Source organism: Zootoca vivipara, chromosome 8, assembly GCF_965207765.1.
Source record: "Zootoca vivipara chromosome 8, rZooViv2.hap1.1, whole genome shotgun sequence".
In the NCBI taxonomy this organism is placed as follows: Eukaryota; Metazoa; Chordata; class Lepidosauria; order Squamata; family Lacertidae; genus Zootoca; species Zootoca vivipara.
This window is the reverse complement of record NC_142591.1, coordinates 54,579,380-54,594,716: the sequence shown is the minus strand read 5'-3', so window position 1 is coordinate 54,594,716 and position 15,337 is coordinate 54,579,380. Positions and strand designations below refer to the sequence as shown.

The following is a 15,337-nucleotide window of genomic DNA, read 5'->3' as shown; positions in this document are numbered from 1 at the left end:
AAATAAGCCGTAGCCAGAAAATAAGCCGTAGCAGGATTTTTAAGCATTCAAGGAATATAAGCCATACCCCAAAAATAAGACATAGTGATAGGCGCAGCAGCAATGCTGGCCACGGCAGAGGGAGGAGGAAAAAAATAAGACATCCCCTGAAAATAAGCCATAGTGTGTTTTTTTGAGGAAAAATAAATATAAGACGGTGTCTTATTTTCGGAGAAACACGGGTACTTTGTTTCTTTGATTGTCCTTGAATCTTCCCGCTACACTTGCCCTCCTCTCCTGCCACACCCTTTGAGAACCCCTGACTTAAGGAGTTGGTAGCAGTGTGTGTGTGATAGTATCCAATTGTTAAGAAACAAAATTGTATTTTCTTTACACATTTTCCCTCAAAGCATGAAAAAAATGAAATACCTGCTTCCCTCCCTTTTGTCAGCATATGTTTGTGAATGAAAGATATATAAATAGATGAGGGTATATTTATTCTAGATTAATTAGACCTGTGTATTAAAGTACCTGTATAAAAAGGAGTGACCAAACTAAGAGGCCTACATCTAAACGTGTTTATTCTGAAGTAAATCCCAGATAATTTGGTGGGTGCCTGCTGCCTAGCGATAGCCAATGGGAGTGTTGCTATGAGGGTATCCTCTCTTGGATTAGATTGAGGTGAGAGAAGCATTTCTTTCAGTTGCTGGGGGACGGATTGTAATTTCCTTTTGCAGCTAAAGTTGGGATCCCAGTAAAAGATGCACTAACCTAGTACAAAAGTGGGTCCTTTAGCTGGACACCGGTTGTGTTTGTCTGGAGCCTCTGCTAAGTGTAGTTTAATTTTGTTGGTTTTTATCTTTTCCTCTTTTGTTCCTAGTTTGTGCTAGGTGTCTTCCTAAGCTCAGTCTCTCAATATGAACTTTCCTTCTAGGAGGGTTAGATATTTACTTTTAAAGCAAAGCTCAAGAGTCTGGGCCCCCTTGCTGGCATGGGCCCTGGCAACCTGATTGTGCCATTATAACCTGACCAAGGGTACTCAGTTGCAGTCTGTTTGCATTGGCTTGATACTGCAAGATCTCCTAGTGCCCAGATTTTGTTCTATTTTGTTTGGGTTTGTTGCTCTCTCTCTATTTTCTTTTCATGTTTCAAGTCTTTAGATGGAAGTATAAAAATCCAAATCATGGCCACAGTGGAAACAAGACATGTGGACTATTTTCTTCAAGTTGTAAATTCCATATTTAATTAATTCCTTTGAGGTTTCTGTTTTCCCCAGCCACAGTCACAAAGTTCCACACTGAATTTAGCAGAGTTGTGCAAGTAAAAAATGTGTCTATTGTGGTCAGTCAGTCTTTTTACAAATGGACTGTGTTAGCTTTTTTTAATCCAAGCATGAACTAATCAAAATATAGATCTCATGAAAGTATGAATTTTAATACAATCAAATTGAAATATATTAGTTTTCTAAACACAAGAACTAAATTTCCCTTCTACAAATGCAGTCATTTTTTCCCCTCATATATTTCTTTGGAAAAAGCCATTTATCTTCTACAAGAAGAGGAAAAAAGTTATAGTCATTATGAGAAGCATTGTTATAAAAAGATACTTAAGGCTAATTTGTTCCACCTTTATTTAACCTAGAGAGCACATTTCTAGGTTTTACTAATGGAATGAATCGAATAATTTGAGTAAAGTGGTAATGGTTGCAATTCTGGGCCCAGTATAACTAAAGGTGGCACAGTTTGGCCTTAAGGTGGGCAATATTGTACAGATCCTTGCTTGGAGTTAAGAAGAAGTGATACCAATAAATCACCTTGGCCTAAAGAACAAGCAAACAAATTCTGCAGAGTACGCTTATATTCTTTAAAAAACAGTGCTATACAAAAATATTTGCATAGTAACATTTCAAGCACAAAGTCACTAGATAGCTTGCAAAGGCCTTTAAATGCGAAAGGGTGCTGCTTTTAAAGACAGACAATTTGGAGCTATCAATGTAAACTTGGGGGGAAACAGTCAGTGTCCTTTCTTACAGAGCGTAAAAGTTAAGAACAGCTAACTAAAGGTATTGGTTCAAAAAGTATTTTTCTACAGCAGGTTTAACAGTTGTAACAGTCGTAAGGAAGTAATCCAAAATGCCCAGGTTCCTCATATTACAGCAGAAAAAGTTTGTTCAACATTTCAAATGAGGCACTAGTTGCACATATTTTTGAATCCATTCACAATCAAAACGTTCCATCCATCTAAAGATGACTTGCAAGTATTTCTTAGCATCCAGAAATCTTAGTGAAATGAGTCTTCAGAAGGTGGTGCATAAGAAAATCCAACGAATGCATCATCTGCTTCCAGCACACTGGCATTCACAATATTATAGTCAGAAGAAATGCAAACTGAACAGGGTACCATTTCTTCTGTAAATGCTGTGTCAAAGTTTCTGATGTCATCTGGACCAGACTAGGAAATAAAACATACAAATTGTTGTAAGAAAAAGGTATTATTTTTACCTCTTGTGTGTCGTATTTCAGTTCAAACTGGGAAGGTCTATCAATTTATCAACAAAACAATTTATCAACAAAATAATCAGTGATGCATCTTACCAGGGAAAGTGTGTCAGGGACCACAGGATATTGTGGACCTGCCTCTCTATGGGTAGAAGTAATGGAGGGAACCAAAAATAAAAATAGTTGTCCATAACTTCTGCCCTGGCCAGGACAAGCCAGGCCCAGGGCTTAGGAAATAGCAGTAGCTCCACCACAGATCTTTACACCCTGATAGGATTGCTTTGCTAGTGTTAGTGTATCTCACCATTATGATTACTTTAAAACTCTACTTAAAACTTTTTTCAAAGTTCTTTTTGCCTAGTTTTCCTTTTTGAAGTTATTTGATACCATGATAGATTTTTTTCATGCCTTCCTTCCAACTAAGCATTTGAATCTGAGTACAATTATTGCTGCTGGGTTTTTTTTATAGCTAACCGTAATTACTTCTTGAATGAGTTCTTATATTCCAGTTTACTGAAGTATGAACTATTGTACCTACCACATTAGGATTAAATGGTGGTGGGATCTTTTTTTGTTCGAGGTCTGTCCAGCTGAGAGATTCAAAGAAGGGATGCCTCTGAATTTCAAGCTGGAATACAAGATATAATTGCATGATACATATACACTTGTCTTATACTGATCAGAAAGCAGTCTTTTGCTGTCAACAAAATAAACCTTTGTAATGTGCTAGAGTAATATATTTCACAAGGCGAATATCCTACAGGAGCGTAACTCCATTGCCTAACTACTTGGGTGTTTCATATGTTTTCAGTTTGTGCTGAGCCAGCCAAGCTAAAGAAATAGTCCTAATTGGAAAATGCATTTTGTTTATTTAAAGCAACTACAGTAGCCAAACTCAGATTATTTAAAAGGTTCCTATCAATAAATTTCCACAGCTTTTAGGATTGCCTTGGCAACTGATAATTTCCAAAGAAAAGTCAATATTTAGAATTCTAAATTGATGTTATAGCTAGAGATGTAAAATTTATGGAAATTTTGAAGCTCGGAAAAAAAAACCCGGGTTTTTTTCCGGGGGGAAAGGAAATTTTCGGAAAATGCTACATTAGTACTTCTTTTTTCTTTTCCAGATTGAAAGTCATTCTGTTACTTTAGAAACATAAAATATAAGTATGGACAATTTTAATGGGAACAAAATTATCACAACTAGCATATTAAAAATATAGTGTATCCAAACAGGAACTGAAATTTAACTTGTCATTCATCATTGTTTGCCATGCAATATGCTTACTCCACCTCCCATGTTTTGCCCATGAGACCTTATGTATTTCCTCACACTGATGTGTGTGGTCTGTTAACCACTTTAGCTACTACTATATGCTTAAATTAGTTTATTTCACTTTTTAAAGACTGTTTTACAGCATTTAAGTTTAAAATATTTTCATTTCTTTTTTTCTTTCATAACACTTTTCTGATTGCTAAAGCAGCACATATACTTTCAGGCCCCTTTTGTTGCTCTATATTTTCTTCCAGTGCTTTGAGGCCTAGTGAAGAGGAACAGAACCAATGTATACCACATGCATGCAAAAACAAAACTGAAACCTTTTTCTTTTCTGGTGACAACAGCACCTCCTAAGGAAGAAATGTACAGTATCTTGTTCTTGCATTGGAGAGTTCAGTTTGTAACCTAAGATTTGCTTGTCCTCACAGAAATTAGAATAATCTGATACCATACATATGTTTTAGAAATGATTTATAAAATATTTGAACCCCTTATCTTAAAATATTTTATTCATCATGTTAAAATAAAACATTCCATAATCTATTTTTTTATTTTTCAATTTTTTGGAAAAAAACAAAAGAGGCTTCAGGAAAAAAACGGGGGGGGGGGACGGGTTTTATCCGAATTTTTCTGGGTTTTTTTTGGGGGGGGACCTTCACATCTCTAGTTATAGCTCTAAGCTTGACATTGCCGGTTGTTTGTTTGTTTCTTCAGATACATTACGTACAAAATCTTCTCTAGCTCCAAGTCTGTTTTGTCTCTCCTTCTCCAAAAGTTCTTCCAGGATAGACCAAGCCGTAAGACTGATGCCTGGCCTTAAATGTAGGGGTTTGTGGAGAATATTTTCATACATCTCAGCAACATCACGGCAGTAAAAGGGCGGCTGGAGAGGGAAGGAAAACACACAATTAGGATGCTAAACTAAAAAGCACTAGGCTTATTCAAGTAATGTAGATAAATGAATAATTTGGAATGTTCACTCATGCTAGATTGGACAGAGTTCACTTCAGAGATCACAAGGCAGAATAGTCAAGAACACCTGTTTAATCTGTGTAGCAAATTCATGTCCTATAAAGGCAAGAAAGGGGCTTTTTTGACCACCACTTTGGAATTATTGTCTCTTAGATACTCATAAAGTAGCTTATGAAACACTATCAGCCCTTCTTAATAGCTGGGGCAGATATGTGGTAATTTAAATTAAATAAGCTGATTTAAGAATTTTGCTGAAAACTGTTATACACCAGAACAATATAAATAGCAACTATATACAAAAATTGTTTGTAGTGCAAGCAATTGCATGGCCTTTTGTGAGGTCAGTACTGTAAAACATTTTATAATAAAGAAGAGTAACCCTCCCCAGCATTCTCCTGAATGCAGAAAAAACATACTCTTCAGCATAAATATTACAAGCCTGTGATAGATGCATTTTACCATAGTATCAAGGAGAAATACAAGAGCAAATGAGAACATGTGGCTTATGTCCTGGACATTGACATTGGCAGCCTTTTCTAGCTAATTCCATTCTATTTAGCAATGAATAGCATTATTGCCACTTCGGTTGTCTGTTCCATCTGTGCTGGGTGAGATAATCTGTTTCCAGTAGAAAGTCAGGAAATTAACAACATAAAACCAAAAGCAGCATTAGAAAATGCAACAAGATCTGCTAAGTATTTATCAAATTTTATTAGACAGTCAAGCTCAACAAAATCAAGTAACCTGTTCATAAATATGAATCTGGAATGTAAGATGTGTTCTTAATATTGTGAATGACAGGAACAGTTCTGTGAAATCAGAGCATTGGTGCCTCTGATCCAGCATCCCATTTCCAACAGTGGAACGAAGACAAAGAGTCCCCACAACAACCGCTTTGCAGAGACATCTGGAAGTGCTGCTTTAAATATAATGCATGAAAAACATGAAAATACTTACCAGACCATATAGCATTTCATACAAAACAGCACCAAGGCACCACCAGTCTACTGTGTTGTCATAGGGTTGCTTTCTGATCACCTCTGGGGCCAGGTACTATAGAGGAAAAGAAGTTTGACTAGTTACTCAGAGAGACAGCTCTTCTTGCCAGATGAAATATTGCATGAGAGAGTATTGTTACTCTGATGAAGGCAGCTCAAAAACGTCTTGATTATAATCTAGTAATATTAGAAATCCCTAATAACAGCACTGAAACACTTTTCTGTGCACTCATTGCCTTAGCGGTTCTGTTCTAAGGAAAAGATTCTGTAATCTCTCTAGAAAGCTTGGTCCACTGTTAAAGAATCCTTACTGTCAGGTCTGTGCAGAGATTGTCTGAGACCCAGGGTGGGAGTTTTGTTAGAATAAAGTTATAAACACAAACAAAAAGGCAGCCAGTGCCTGGCAGGGCCCTCAGGCCAGCTTAGCCTTCTAAGGCCCAGGGTATGTGTACCTGGCTGTTCCCAATCTCTGCATGGGCCTAATTATGTCCAAATGTACTTTTCCCCTTCTTCCCTTTGTGTTGCATCTTTTAGATTGTAAGTCTGAGGGAAGCCCTCCTTTTTTAAAATGACCTGATCTGAAAGCCTTTTTGGCTGAAGAGTGGGGGTACCAGTGCATTAAATAAAGAAATAATAAAATAGCACCCCCAATGTTTAGCCTGTGATCATTTTCTTACAATGTACAGGTACACTTAAAATATTGTTTCTAAGTCTGTCACTACAAGGCCCATATATGCACTAACATTTTCCCCACTAAGAAAACATAGCAGCTGAAATGATTTTGCCCTTGTGACAAAGCCTGTGAGTCTGCTTTTCAGTAAGAAGAGCACCAGCACAGAGAAGCATGTAGCTTGTCTCTTACATTGGTACAGACCCACTGATTTAAACACTTCCCCTCCACCACAGCAAAGTTTTGTAAAATTCACTGCAAAATATTTTCTTAAATCATGCAAAGAAATTTACATACCTCTGGTGTCCCACAAAATGTTGCTGTAGTGTCTGAAGTAGCAATTCCTTCTTTACAAAGCCCAAAATCTGTTAATACAACATGGCCCTGCATTGAAAACAAACATGTTATTGTAAATTTTATTGTAAAATAATGCAGGGTGTTAGGGACCCAGGTGGCGCTGTGGTTAAACCACTGAGCCTAGAGCTTGCTGATCAGAAGGTCGGCGGTTCGAATCCCTGTGACGGGGTGAGCTCCCGTTGCTTGGTCCCAGCTCCTGCCAACCTAGCAGTTCGAAAGCACGTCAAAATGCAAGTAGATAAATAGGAACCGCTACAGCGGGAAGGTAAACGGCATTTCCATGTGCTGCTCTGGTTTGCCAGAAGCGGCTTTGTCATGCTGGCCACATGACCTGGAAGCTATACGCCGGCTCCCTCGGCCAATAATGCGAGATGAGCGCGCAACCCCAGAGTCGGTCACGACTGGACCTAATGGTCAGGGGTCCCTTTACCTTTACCTGATGCAGGGTGTTAGTGATCATATTAAAAATAAAACCTGGGGCAACTGGAAAATATATTTAATGCCTACCAGTGAATCTAGAAGGATATTCTCTGGCTTCAAATCCCTGGTCACAAAAAAAGAGAAGGAAACAGATAGTTCAGAATAGGATTGTAAGTAGCACGTTTAGCAAATAATACCCACTCTCTTACATAAGCTTTTAAAAAGAAATCAGGCCTCTGTGGAACCCATGCTTTGTGAGCATGAGAAACAAATGCACATACAATAATACAAAATGCAATAATACATTCAGCTTTGCGGTCATTTAGACTACAACTAAATGTTGTAAATTATTACTTGTAATTATTATAAATTATTACCTGTATACAATGTTTATGGAGTGTAGGTAACCCAATGCACTGGCTATTTCAGCAGCATAAAACCTGGCTCTGTGTTCAGGAAAGGAACGCTCTTTTTGCAGATGAAAGAAGAGCTGCAAATATGCAGAGTGCAAGTTAAAAGAATGCAGCATTAAAAGCAAAATAGATGGTGTCATTCTTAATGATAGATTAGCAGAACTGGCAATTTCCCTATGAACAACTATAAAAACAGTGAAAATAGATTCTCTCTATGTGCATAATCATTCACATCCTTCACATCCTTCCTTTAATCATTTCCTTATTTTGTTACATCTGTAGACCCAGCATACTTGGGCCACAGCTGGTAAATGAGGTAGATTTATGTTTCTAGAGCAGGGGTCGGCAAACTTTTTCAGCAGAGGGCCAGTCCACTGTCCCTCAGACCTTGTGGGGGGCCGGACTATATTTTGAAAAAAGAAGAACAAATTCCTATGCCCCACAAATAACCCAGAGATGCATTTTAAATAAAAGGACACATTCTACTCGTGTAAAAACACACTGATTCCCGGACCATTCACGGGCCAGGGCCAGATCCGGCCCCCAGGCCTTAGTTTGCCTACCCATGTTCTAGAGAGATGTGGGGCTAATATAAACTGCTACTGTGATGGCTTAAGCTGGTTGTTCCATATGCTGAGAATCAACACCATATTACCAGCAGACTTGCTACAGAATCTAAGTGATGCAACAATATACCGTAACCATCTTGAATTAAGCTGACTCACTTCATTATTGCAGCTTCTAAGTGAGTCTAAACTAGCGGTTCTGTCAATTTCAACGGGCACCACATTGCCACAATACAAATACCCAAAAATATACCTACCTCCCCTCCATTAACAAAATCCAGAACAAAGTAAAGCTTCTCTGTAGTTTGGAATGAATATTGCAATCCAACTAAAAATGGATGCTTCACATTTTTCAACAGCACATTACGTTCAGCCATAATATGTTTTTGCTGCAAGGAAGTGAAAGGTCAGTAAGTAAATAGGAACAATTTGGTAATTGGGAGGGAAAAATAAAATATCTATTTCCCTTCACCTCTTTCCTGTTGAGAATAATCTTTTTCTGCAGCACTTTAACGGCATAGAACTTCCCATCCAGTTTTCGTTTTGCAAGAAGAACCTGAAGAAGAATTTGCATATAGTGTGAAATTTCTGTTCTTGCACTAAAGTGTTAAAAGTAAAGGAACACTATTAAATTTCGACTTCTTAGCTTTTCACAAATACACAGTGCAGCCTTTATCAAGACTATCTGTCCCTGTAGACCACTATTGCTACTCTTTCTGGCAGCAGCCACCCAGGACCTAAGGCAGAGGTTTCTCTCATCACCTGCCAGCTATTCCTTTTTCCACTGGAGATATAAGGATTGAACATATAACTCCCTGTATGCAATACATGCGCTATGATCCCTCACCTCATGCCATCAGCAAAAGTGGATTTCTCCACAAAAGAAGCACAAAAGAAGGTGGAAAAGCATGACAGTAAAACAATTAAAATTAGGCCTACCTTGCCAAAGCTGCCCTTCCCAATAACTCTTAGGAAGTCAAAGTCTGTTGGTTTAGCACTGGAAGGGATTGAGGAAAAAGAGGGTTACTTAAAATAGTCAAGATGGTAAAGCCATGGTTTTATTTAGCAGTCCAATGACAGACATGGCACACATTCCAACCATCAATATTTCTGTTCCAAGTGACCACCCCTTCTATATTATCTGTACTCTCGTCCACAATTCCCATTTAGCCATCAGGCATCTACTCCTTTGCAGCCTCTCTGAGCAACAACCAATCCACATAGCATTTCCTGCTTTATTCATCACTGTCCTCCACATTTGGCTTTGCTTGCATGGTTTTGCTCAACATTTGTTTCACCTGATTCCCATAACTTTGTCATTCCCCCTTTACTGTAGTTTGCACTAAGCCAGGCATCCCCAAACTGCGGCCCTCCAGATGTTTTGGCCTACAACTCCCATGATCCCTCGCTAACAGGACCAGTGGTCGGGGAAGATGGGAATTGTGGTTCAAAACATCTGGAGGGCCGCAGTTTGGGGATTCCTGCACTAAGCTCACAAGAAACATTTTCTTGGTACTGATTTGAGAAGGAGGACCTGTTCTAAAGCTGCTCAAAAGGGCAAATATATGCATGGAGCTGTTTTAATTTTTTCATGGTTAACAAACTCAGTCTAACGTTTGGTTTATATTTAACTAAAAACCTACTGAGGATTTCCAGATGGCCCAAGGTTGATATTCTGTGAGGTAGAGTTTAGCTGTTGAAAGAAAGAGGACAAAAAAGAAGAAAAAGAGTCATATCAAGGTTTTAATTATTTTTATTTGCTAGAAAGAACATTTATTCCTACAATCTCAGAGCAGACCCATCAATCTCAATAGATCTACCCTAACTAAGTATGACTAATGATTCTATAAGATCAGACAGCACTTTGTACACCAAGCACTGCATAATAGATGAACAAAATATGTACTATGTATACAAGGCTTTAAAGTAAGTAGTGAGAGAGTTGGCTTTGAGTATTTCCTTAGAACTAGGATAATCTCCTAATCAGTTTTGATGATGAGCAAGCAGCATCTGGTGTTGCTATGTTTACTATTTTAACATCCTAGATGTGCTTGTAACTTGGCTGTTGGAAGACCAAAGGATCCAAACCAATATTATAAATATAATAGTTATAATTTTTACTGGAACACAGGATGTGTGGCAATAAAATAGGAAGTAGAATAGAAAGTAGTCCAAGATTCAAATAGTGGAATTATATGAAATATCATATGGACTTATCATTCTAATTACAGATGATGAGATAAAAGCAGTGCTTTACTTTCCATTGCACTGTACAACAAGAATCCACAATTTCTAGGAAGGAACCTAGAAGTTTTAATTACCTTTTGACTGTTCCTTTCATCTTCATCTTCAGATGGATCATACTGGTGCTTTGGATTGTTCATCTGAAGAAATGCTTGGACATCTGGGCTAAAAAAGGGGTGGAGGTTAAATCCATCCATTATAAATAACAGTACATTTATACTTTTTCAATGTGAGCAGAGGAAGATTCTCTATTTCAGAAAGAAACATTACCAAATTTCTATTTTATCTGCACATGAGCAGAAATAAAACAGGAGCAGAAACTATAATGACTACCGTAAGTAAGATGGAAACCAAATGAAATCAGGGAGTGAATCTAACTGCATTATTCCGTTTTATTCAATTTCCATGTTATAATTTCAGAGTTTGTTAATTAGAACCAAATTTCCACTTCCACTTCTAGAGTGTATACTAATTGGATAACTTGTGAACACCACCTGGAATAAGCTATTTCATTTCTAACACCTTCAGCATTACTGTCATTTTCTGTTTCTAATTTGCTGCTTTAATTAAAACTAAACTTAAACTAGCATGGAGAAAATAGCACACAACCAAATGCAAAGCAACAGAAACTCCAGCAGCAAAAGCTAGTGCCACGGTCAATGAACTCTGCTAAAAGCCTTCTTTTTTTAAAAAAAAGAAGCTTCGTGTTAACAAGCTACAGGGAAGTCACCAGGAAGTTGCCAAACTTGCCTCAGTTGGCATATGTCCTACCATGGAATAGGTACTGCTCTGTACAGTGGAACCTCGGTTTACGAACACGATCCGTTCCATGGAGGCGTTCGTAAACGGAGGCATTCGTAAATGGGACTGTTTGTAAACCGAGGTACCACTGTATTCGTACAATTCAGGCATAGGCAAACTCGCCCTCCAGATGTTTTGGGACTACAACTCCCATCATCTCTAGCTAACAGGACCAGTGGTCAGGGATGATGGGAGTTGTAGTCCCAAAACATCTGGAGGGCCAAGTTTGCCTATGCCTGGTACAATTCTTATATCCCTTGTGGATGGGTATAAACAATGCCTCCCCCTTTAATCAGGGAACATGGGGAGGTACATTTTGAAAGAGGCACTCCTGGAGAGATGCGGGCCTCTGACCTTGCAGGGCTTTAAAGGCTGCTGTCAGCACCTTCAGCTGGACCTGGAAACTAAAAGAAACCCACATGGCTGAGCCAGAACTGGAACAACATGCTTCCTGTGACCCATATTTCTCAAGAGAAGCTCAGCATGCTGCAGTAGCTGAGGCTTCCAAACAGTCTCCAAAAGGCAGCTCAATGTAGAGCACTGTGCAATAGCCAATTCAAGAGTGCATCAAGTCTAAATGGCCTAGGGAAGATTACAAATCAGGGAACAAGAGTGGGTGTTTCAAATCTCTAAAGCATGCTGTCCGCATCCTTGGACAACAAGAGTTTAAAATACCTATCAGGAGTGAACCAGCAGACAATTCAGATACTGCTCTCAGACTTCATCAATAACGAAATTTGTGTGGGTGGATGCAAGAGATTTTATCTGAAAAAATGTTTAATAGATTTATTTTAACATGAAAGCTCAATTGACAACATTTGGGCCTTTAACCACCTTAGCACAGAATTAAAATGGAGCTTTAAACTTAACCCAAGTTTTCTTCCCATCTCTCCAGCAGCCCCATATTATGGAGCTCTGGATTAAAACCAGGAACACACCCAAGACCACTGTCTGATAAGATAATGTCTAAATTCAATTGCATCATGAGCCAGACCACATTTGTCAATTTCATTAAGCCACCAGGCTGGTGACAGGAAGGCTGGCATCAACAGGTATTAACATGTTTTGCCAACTAGTGAAACTGCACGGTTTAGAAACCTCTGTTTCTCCTATTTAGACAAAGTGTAACTTCAAAGTATTACTGAGGCTTGAATGATGATTATCAAAGGCATGCACAATATTTAATTATAATTTTATACTTATGAAATTAACAGCTTTGAGAACTTTGCTTTGGAATGGAAAGGTAGGATTTTTTTAAAATCTCACAATAAGTCTTATTTAGGGAAGTCAATGACTGATGAACATTAGACCTTCCTTCCTGGATCAAAGCAGTCCATCTAGTTGAGCATTCTGTCTAATCATGGTCAGCCAGATGCCCCTGAAATACTGTCAAGGAAGACCTCATGGCAATTAGCCTTTCCTTTTTGCATGTGTAGCATCTGGTAGTCACAGGTGTAAAAAAATTTTTTTAAAAAAATCTGCTTATAGTGGAGCAATTAGAAGCAATTTGTAATTAGCTTCCTTATACGGTTGATAACATATCCTTATTTCTAGGATGTGTGTGTTAACTTACTGATTGCAAAGTTCTGGCTGTCGTACTAAATTTTGAATGAATTCATTCAACCCTGCTCTTCTCTGCTTAATGAAATCTGAAAGAAAATTGGGAAGGACCATACATTAGATTTCATTTTTTAAAACTGAAGTTTACACATTTTTTCCCAGATTATTTCAGTGTGTTAATCAGTTCCATAATGTAAAAACAAAGACCCACTTCCTCCTGTTATCCTGACTGTATCCTCTAAGGGTCAATGGGGTGGTGAAACTGACTAGACCAGATTGCAAGAAGCTTCTGGTCTTCAGACAAATACCAAAAAAAAGAGAGAAGAGATTCACAAATACATGTGAATACACACCAATCCTTTCAAACAATAGTTTTAGTTCCAAAAATGTTTCAGACACTTAAAATGGAGGAGAGAAGGGTTGGGCCGATGACATGTTGGGACAGCCCAATGGTCATCATGGCAGCTATGAAGTCCTGAGCTGCCGATTGCCTCTGCATGGATGTCGAAGTCCCCCAAAACCATCAGTCCTGGAATCCTCAAGACCAGCTCTTTCAGCAAAGGCAAGGACACTACTGGGCAGTGTGGCAGGAGGTGAAGCAGCAGATTGTCTAATCTGTCCTGATTGTCCAATGCTGGGAACACTCACTCTAGATCCTGCCCCCCCCCCAAACTGGACAGAGGGCCTGGAGAGAGAGTGAGTGAGATAATTTCTAGGGACCACAGCAAATCCCCGACCCTCAAGTCTACCCGGATACTGCACAGGGTAGGCACAGCTGGGTGATGCCAACTGTACCCTGTTCACCCACCCAAGTCTTAGTGATACAGACCAGATGGGCCTGCTCATCTACAATCAGATCATGGATGAGGGAGGTCTTACTCAGAGTTGACCTGGTATTCAGCAGCATTATCAAAGGCTGACTTATACGACAACTGCAATTCCTCAGTTGGAGGAGGGTCTGGCACTCGGCACAATCACTAACTGCCTGTGCTGTGTGCCCCTTACTTGGCCTGCTTCACCTTCCATAGCATACCTCTCCCTACCCTGTAGATACTTGCTTCATTACCCATTTATTATCATATCCAATCTTGACAAAATTTAACAAAAAAAAAAAGAAATCTGGTGCAACATGTATGGATATAATATATGCAGTAGAAAGTACATGTTGAATGAATCAAGGTTGACACCTGAGTTTGAGAAGATTTAATAGAAACTTTATTTGTGTTTAAGTAAGCATCAGTTGGTCTGGTTGATTACAGAATTGCTAAAATGGAAAGTAATTTACATCCCTTATATTCTATTAGCATTATACATTCCACAATGGACCAGAATATACCACTTACAATATAACAAATGAATGGTAGTAATGTGCATGAAACTTGCTGCATTAAGCATTATCATGTTTTAAAAAATAATAAAAACAACAACAACCCCTGATCCTTAATGTGCTTGAGTTGGCAGAATTCCATAGATTAACAAAGTCTTGATTTCAACCTGTTTCAAAAGTCTTAAGCTATAAATAGAATGAAGTCAGCACTGAACCAAGATTTTCAAGGGATCTAATCACAGATTTGTGCAGAGAGACTGAAAGGTCAAACCAGCCCTTTGCTTGGTAAGGGCTTATGCCACATGTCGGTCCACATAGAATCAACTTAAATTGTGCCCCAAGAGGAGTGTCGTAAACAAACACTATGCACTACAAGTATGTGGTACTAGCAGATCAGATGGCTCAAAAGCTAAAAACTCTAATACCCAGTCATATTACTATTGAAAATAACTTTAAACAGACACTATGTTAGAATTTATTGGAATTATAAACACAAATAGCATTTCTTACTTTGCAGCAGTACTTTAGAATATAGACATGCTAGGAAAAACATAACACCTTCATCCACAATCCATACAATGATGCAACTAATCATACATGCCAAAAATACCTCATTCCCTTCTCCCCCAAGCGCCAGAACTCTAGCCCGACCCTGTGCTGAGTGAAAAGCTGCTTTTAATTCTCAGGGGAGTTTCAAAGGAGGGGAAAGGCCAGGGGGATCACATCCAAAAGACCTCTCTAGTTTGTGCTTGTTATCTCGCTTACTATTTTTAGCTGCACCATCTGTATTTGCACGTTCAGGAGATGCAACCCATAATGCCATGCATTCACCATCACCTTCATCATACATTTCTACATAAAATCCAAATGTCACATGTGCAATGTTGTAGCTTGGGGATTTTTACACCCCTGTGGTCCTCCATTATTTACCCATCCCTTTTCTTGCAAGTGTATTTTCAGGTCTACAAGCAGATGTATGACGTTGATTGCAAGGTAAATCAGCTTAATGTTTTCCTCTACAGACAAATGTTTTCAAGGAAAGAAAATCAGGCACTGCACTCTGGCAATCAGCTACTCTGAATTAATACTGCTGTTGATTTTGAAAGACAGAGAACATACATTCACCAATCAATGCACATCAGTTACACTATGTGAAAATTACTGGCAAGTTTCAGTTAATAGGCAAGGGTTTCCCATAAAGGCAAAAAGCAACAAAAAAAGTCCACTGACTTTTGGCCTATGGTATCTAACTC

At 38.7% G+C, this 15,337-nt stretch overlaps 1 protein-coding gene across 21 annotated transcripts in view; it reads right to left on the bottom strand.

Annotated features, from left to right (window-relative positions):
- Nucleotides 1–1,194: 1,194 nt before the first annotated feature.
- SGK3 (serum/glucocorticoid regulated kinase family member 3) overlaps nt 1,195–15,337 on the bottom strand; it is a 62,139-nt gene continuing 47,996 nt past the window's right edge. For 18 of the 21 annotated variants that reach the window (XM_088676336.1, XM_088676335.1, XM_088676338.1 and 15 more), the window contains 13 exons: nt 12,771–12,846; nt 10,474–10,561; nt 9,796–9,845; nt 9,092–9,149; nt 8,625–8,708; nt 8,410–8,541; nt 7,551–7,663; nt 7,261–7,297; nt 6,694–6,780; nt 5,686–5,781; nt 4,484–4,639; nt 3,016–3,105; nt 1,195–2,430 (listed from right to left, as the gene is read on the bottom strand). In XM_088676336.1, the coding sequence (XP_088532462.1) occupies nt 2,260–2,430; nt 3,016–3,105; nt 4,484–4,639; nt 5,686–5,781; nt 6,694–6,780; nt 7,261–7,297; nt 7,551–7,663; nt 8,410–8,541; nt 8,625–8,708; nt 9,092–9,149; nt 9,796–9,845; nt 10,474–10,561; nt 12,771–12,846 (1,238 nt within the window). In that variant the 3' untranslated portion in view covers nt 1,195–2,259. The remainder of the gene's footprint in view (nt 2,431–3,015; nt 3,106–4,483; nt 4,640–5,685; nt 5,782–6,693; nt 6,781–7,260; nt 7,298–7,550; nt 7,664–8,409; nt 8,542–8,624; nt 8,709–9,091; nt 9,150–9,795; nt 9,846–10,473; nt 10,562–12,770; nt 12,847–15,337) is intronic. The other 3 variants (XM_088676343.1, XM_088676342.1, XM_088676344.1) reach the window with 1 other exon arrangement.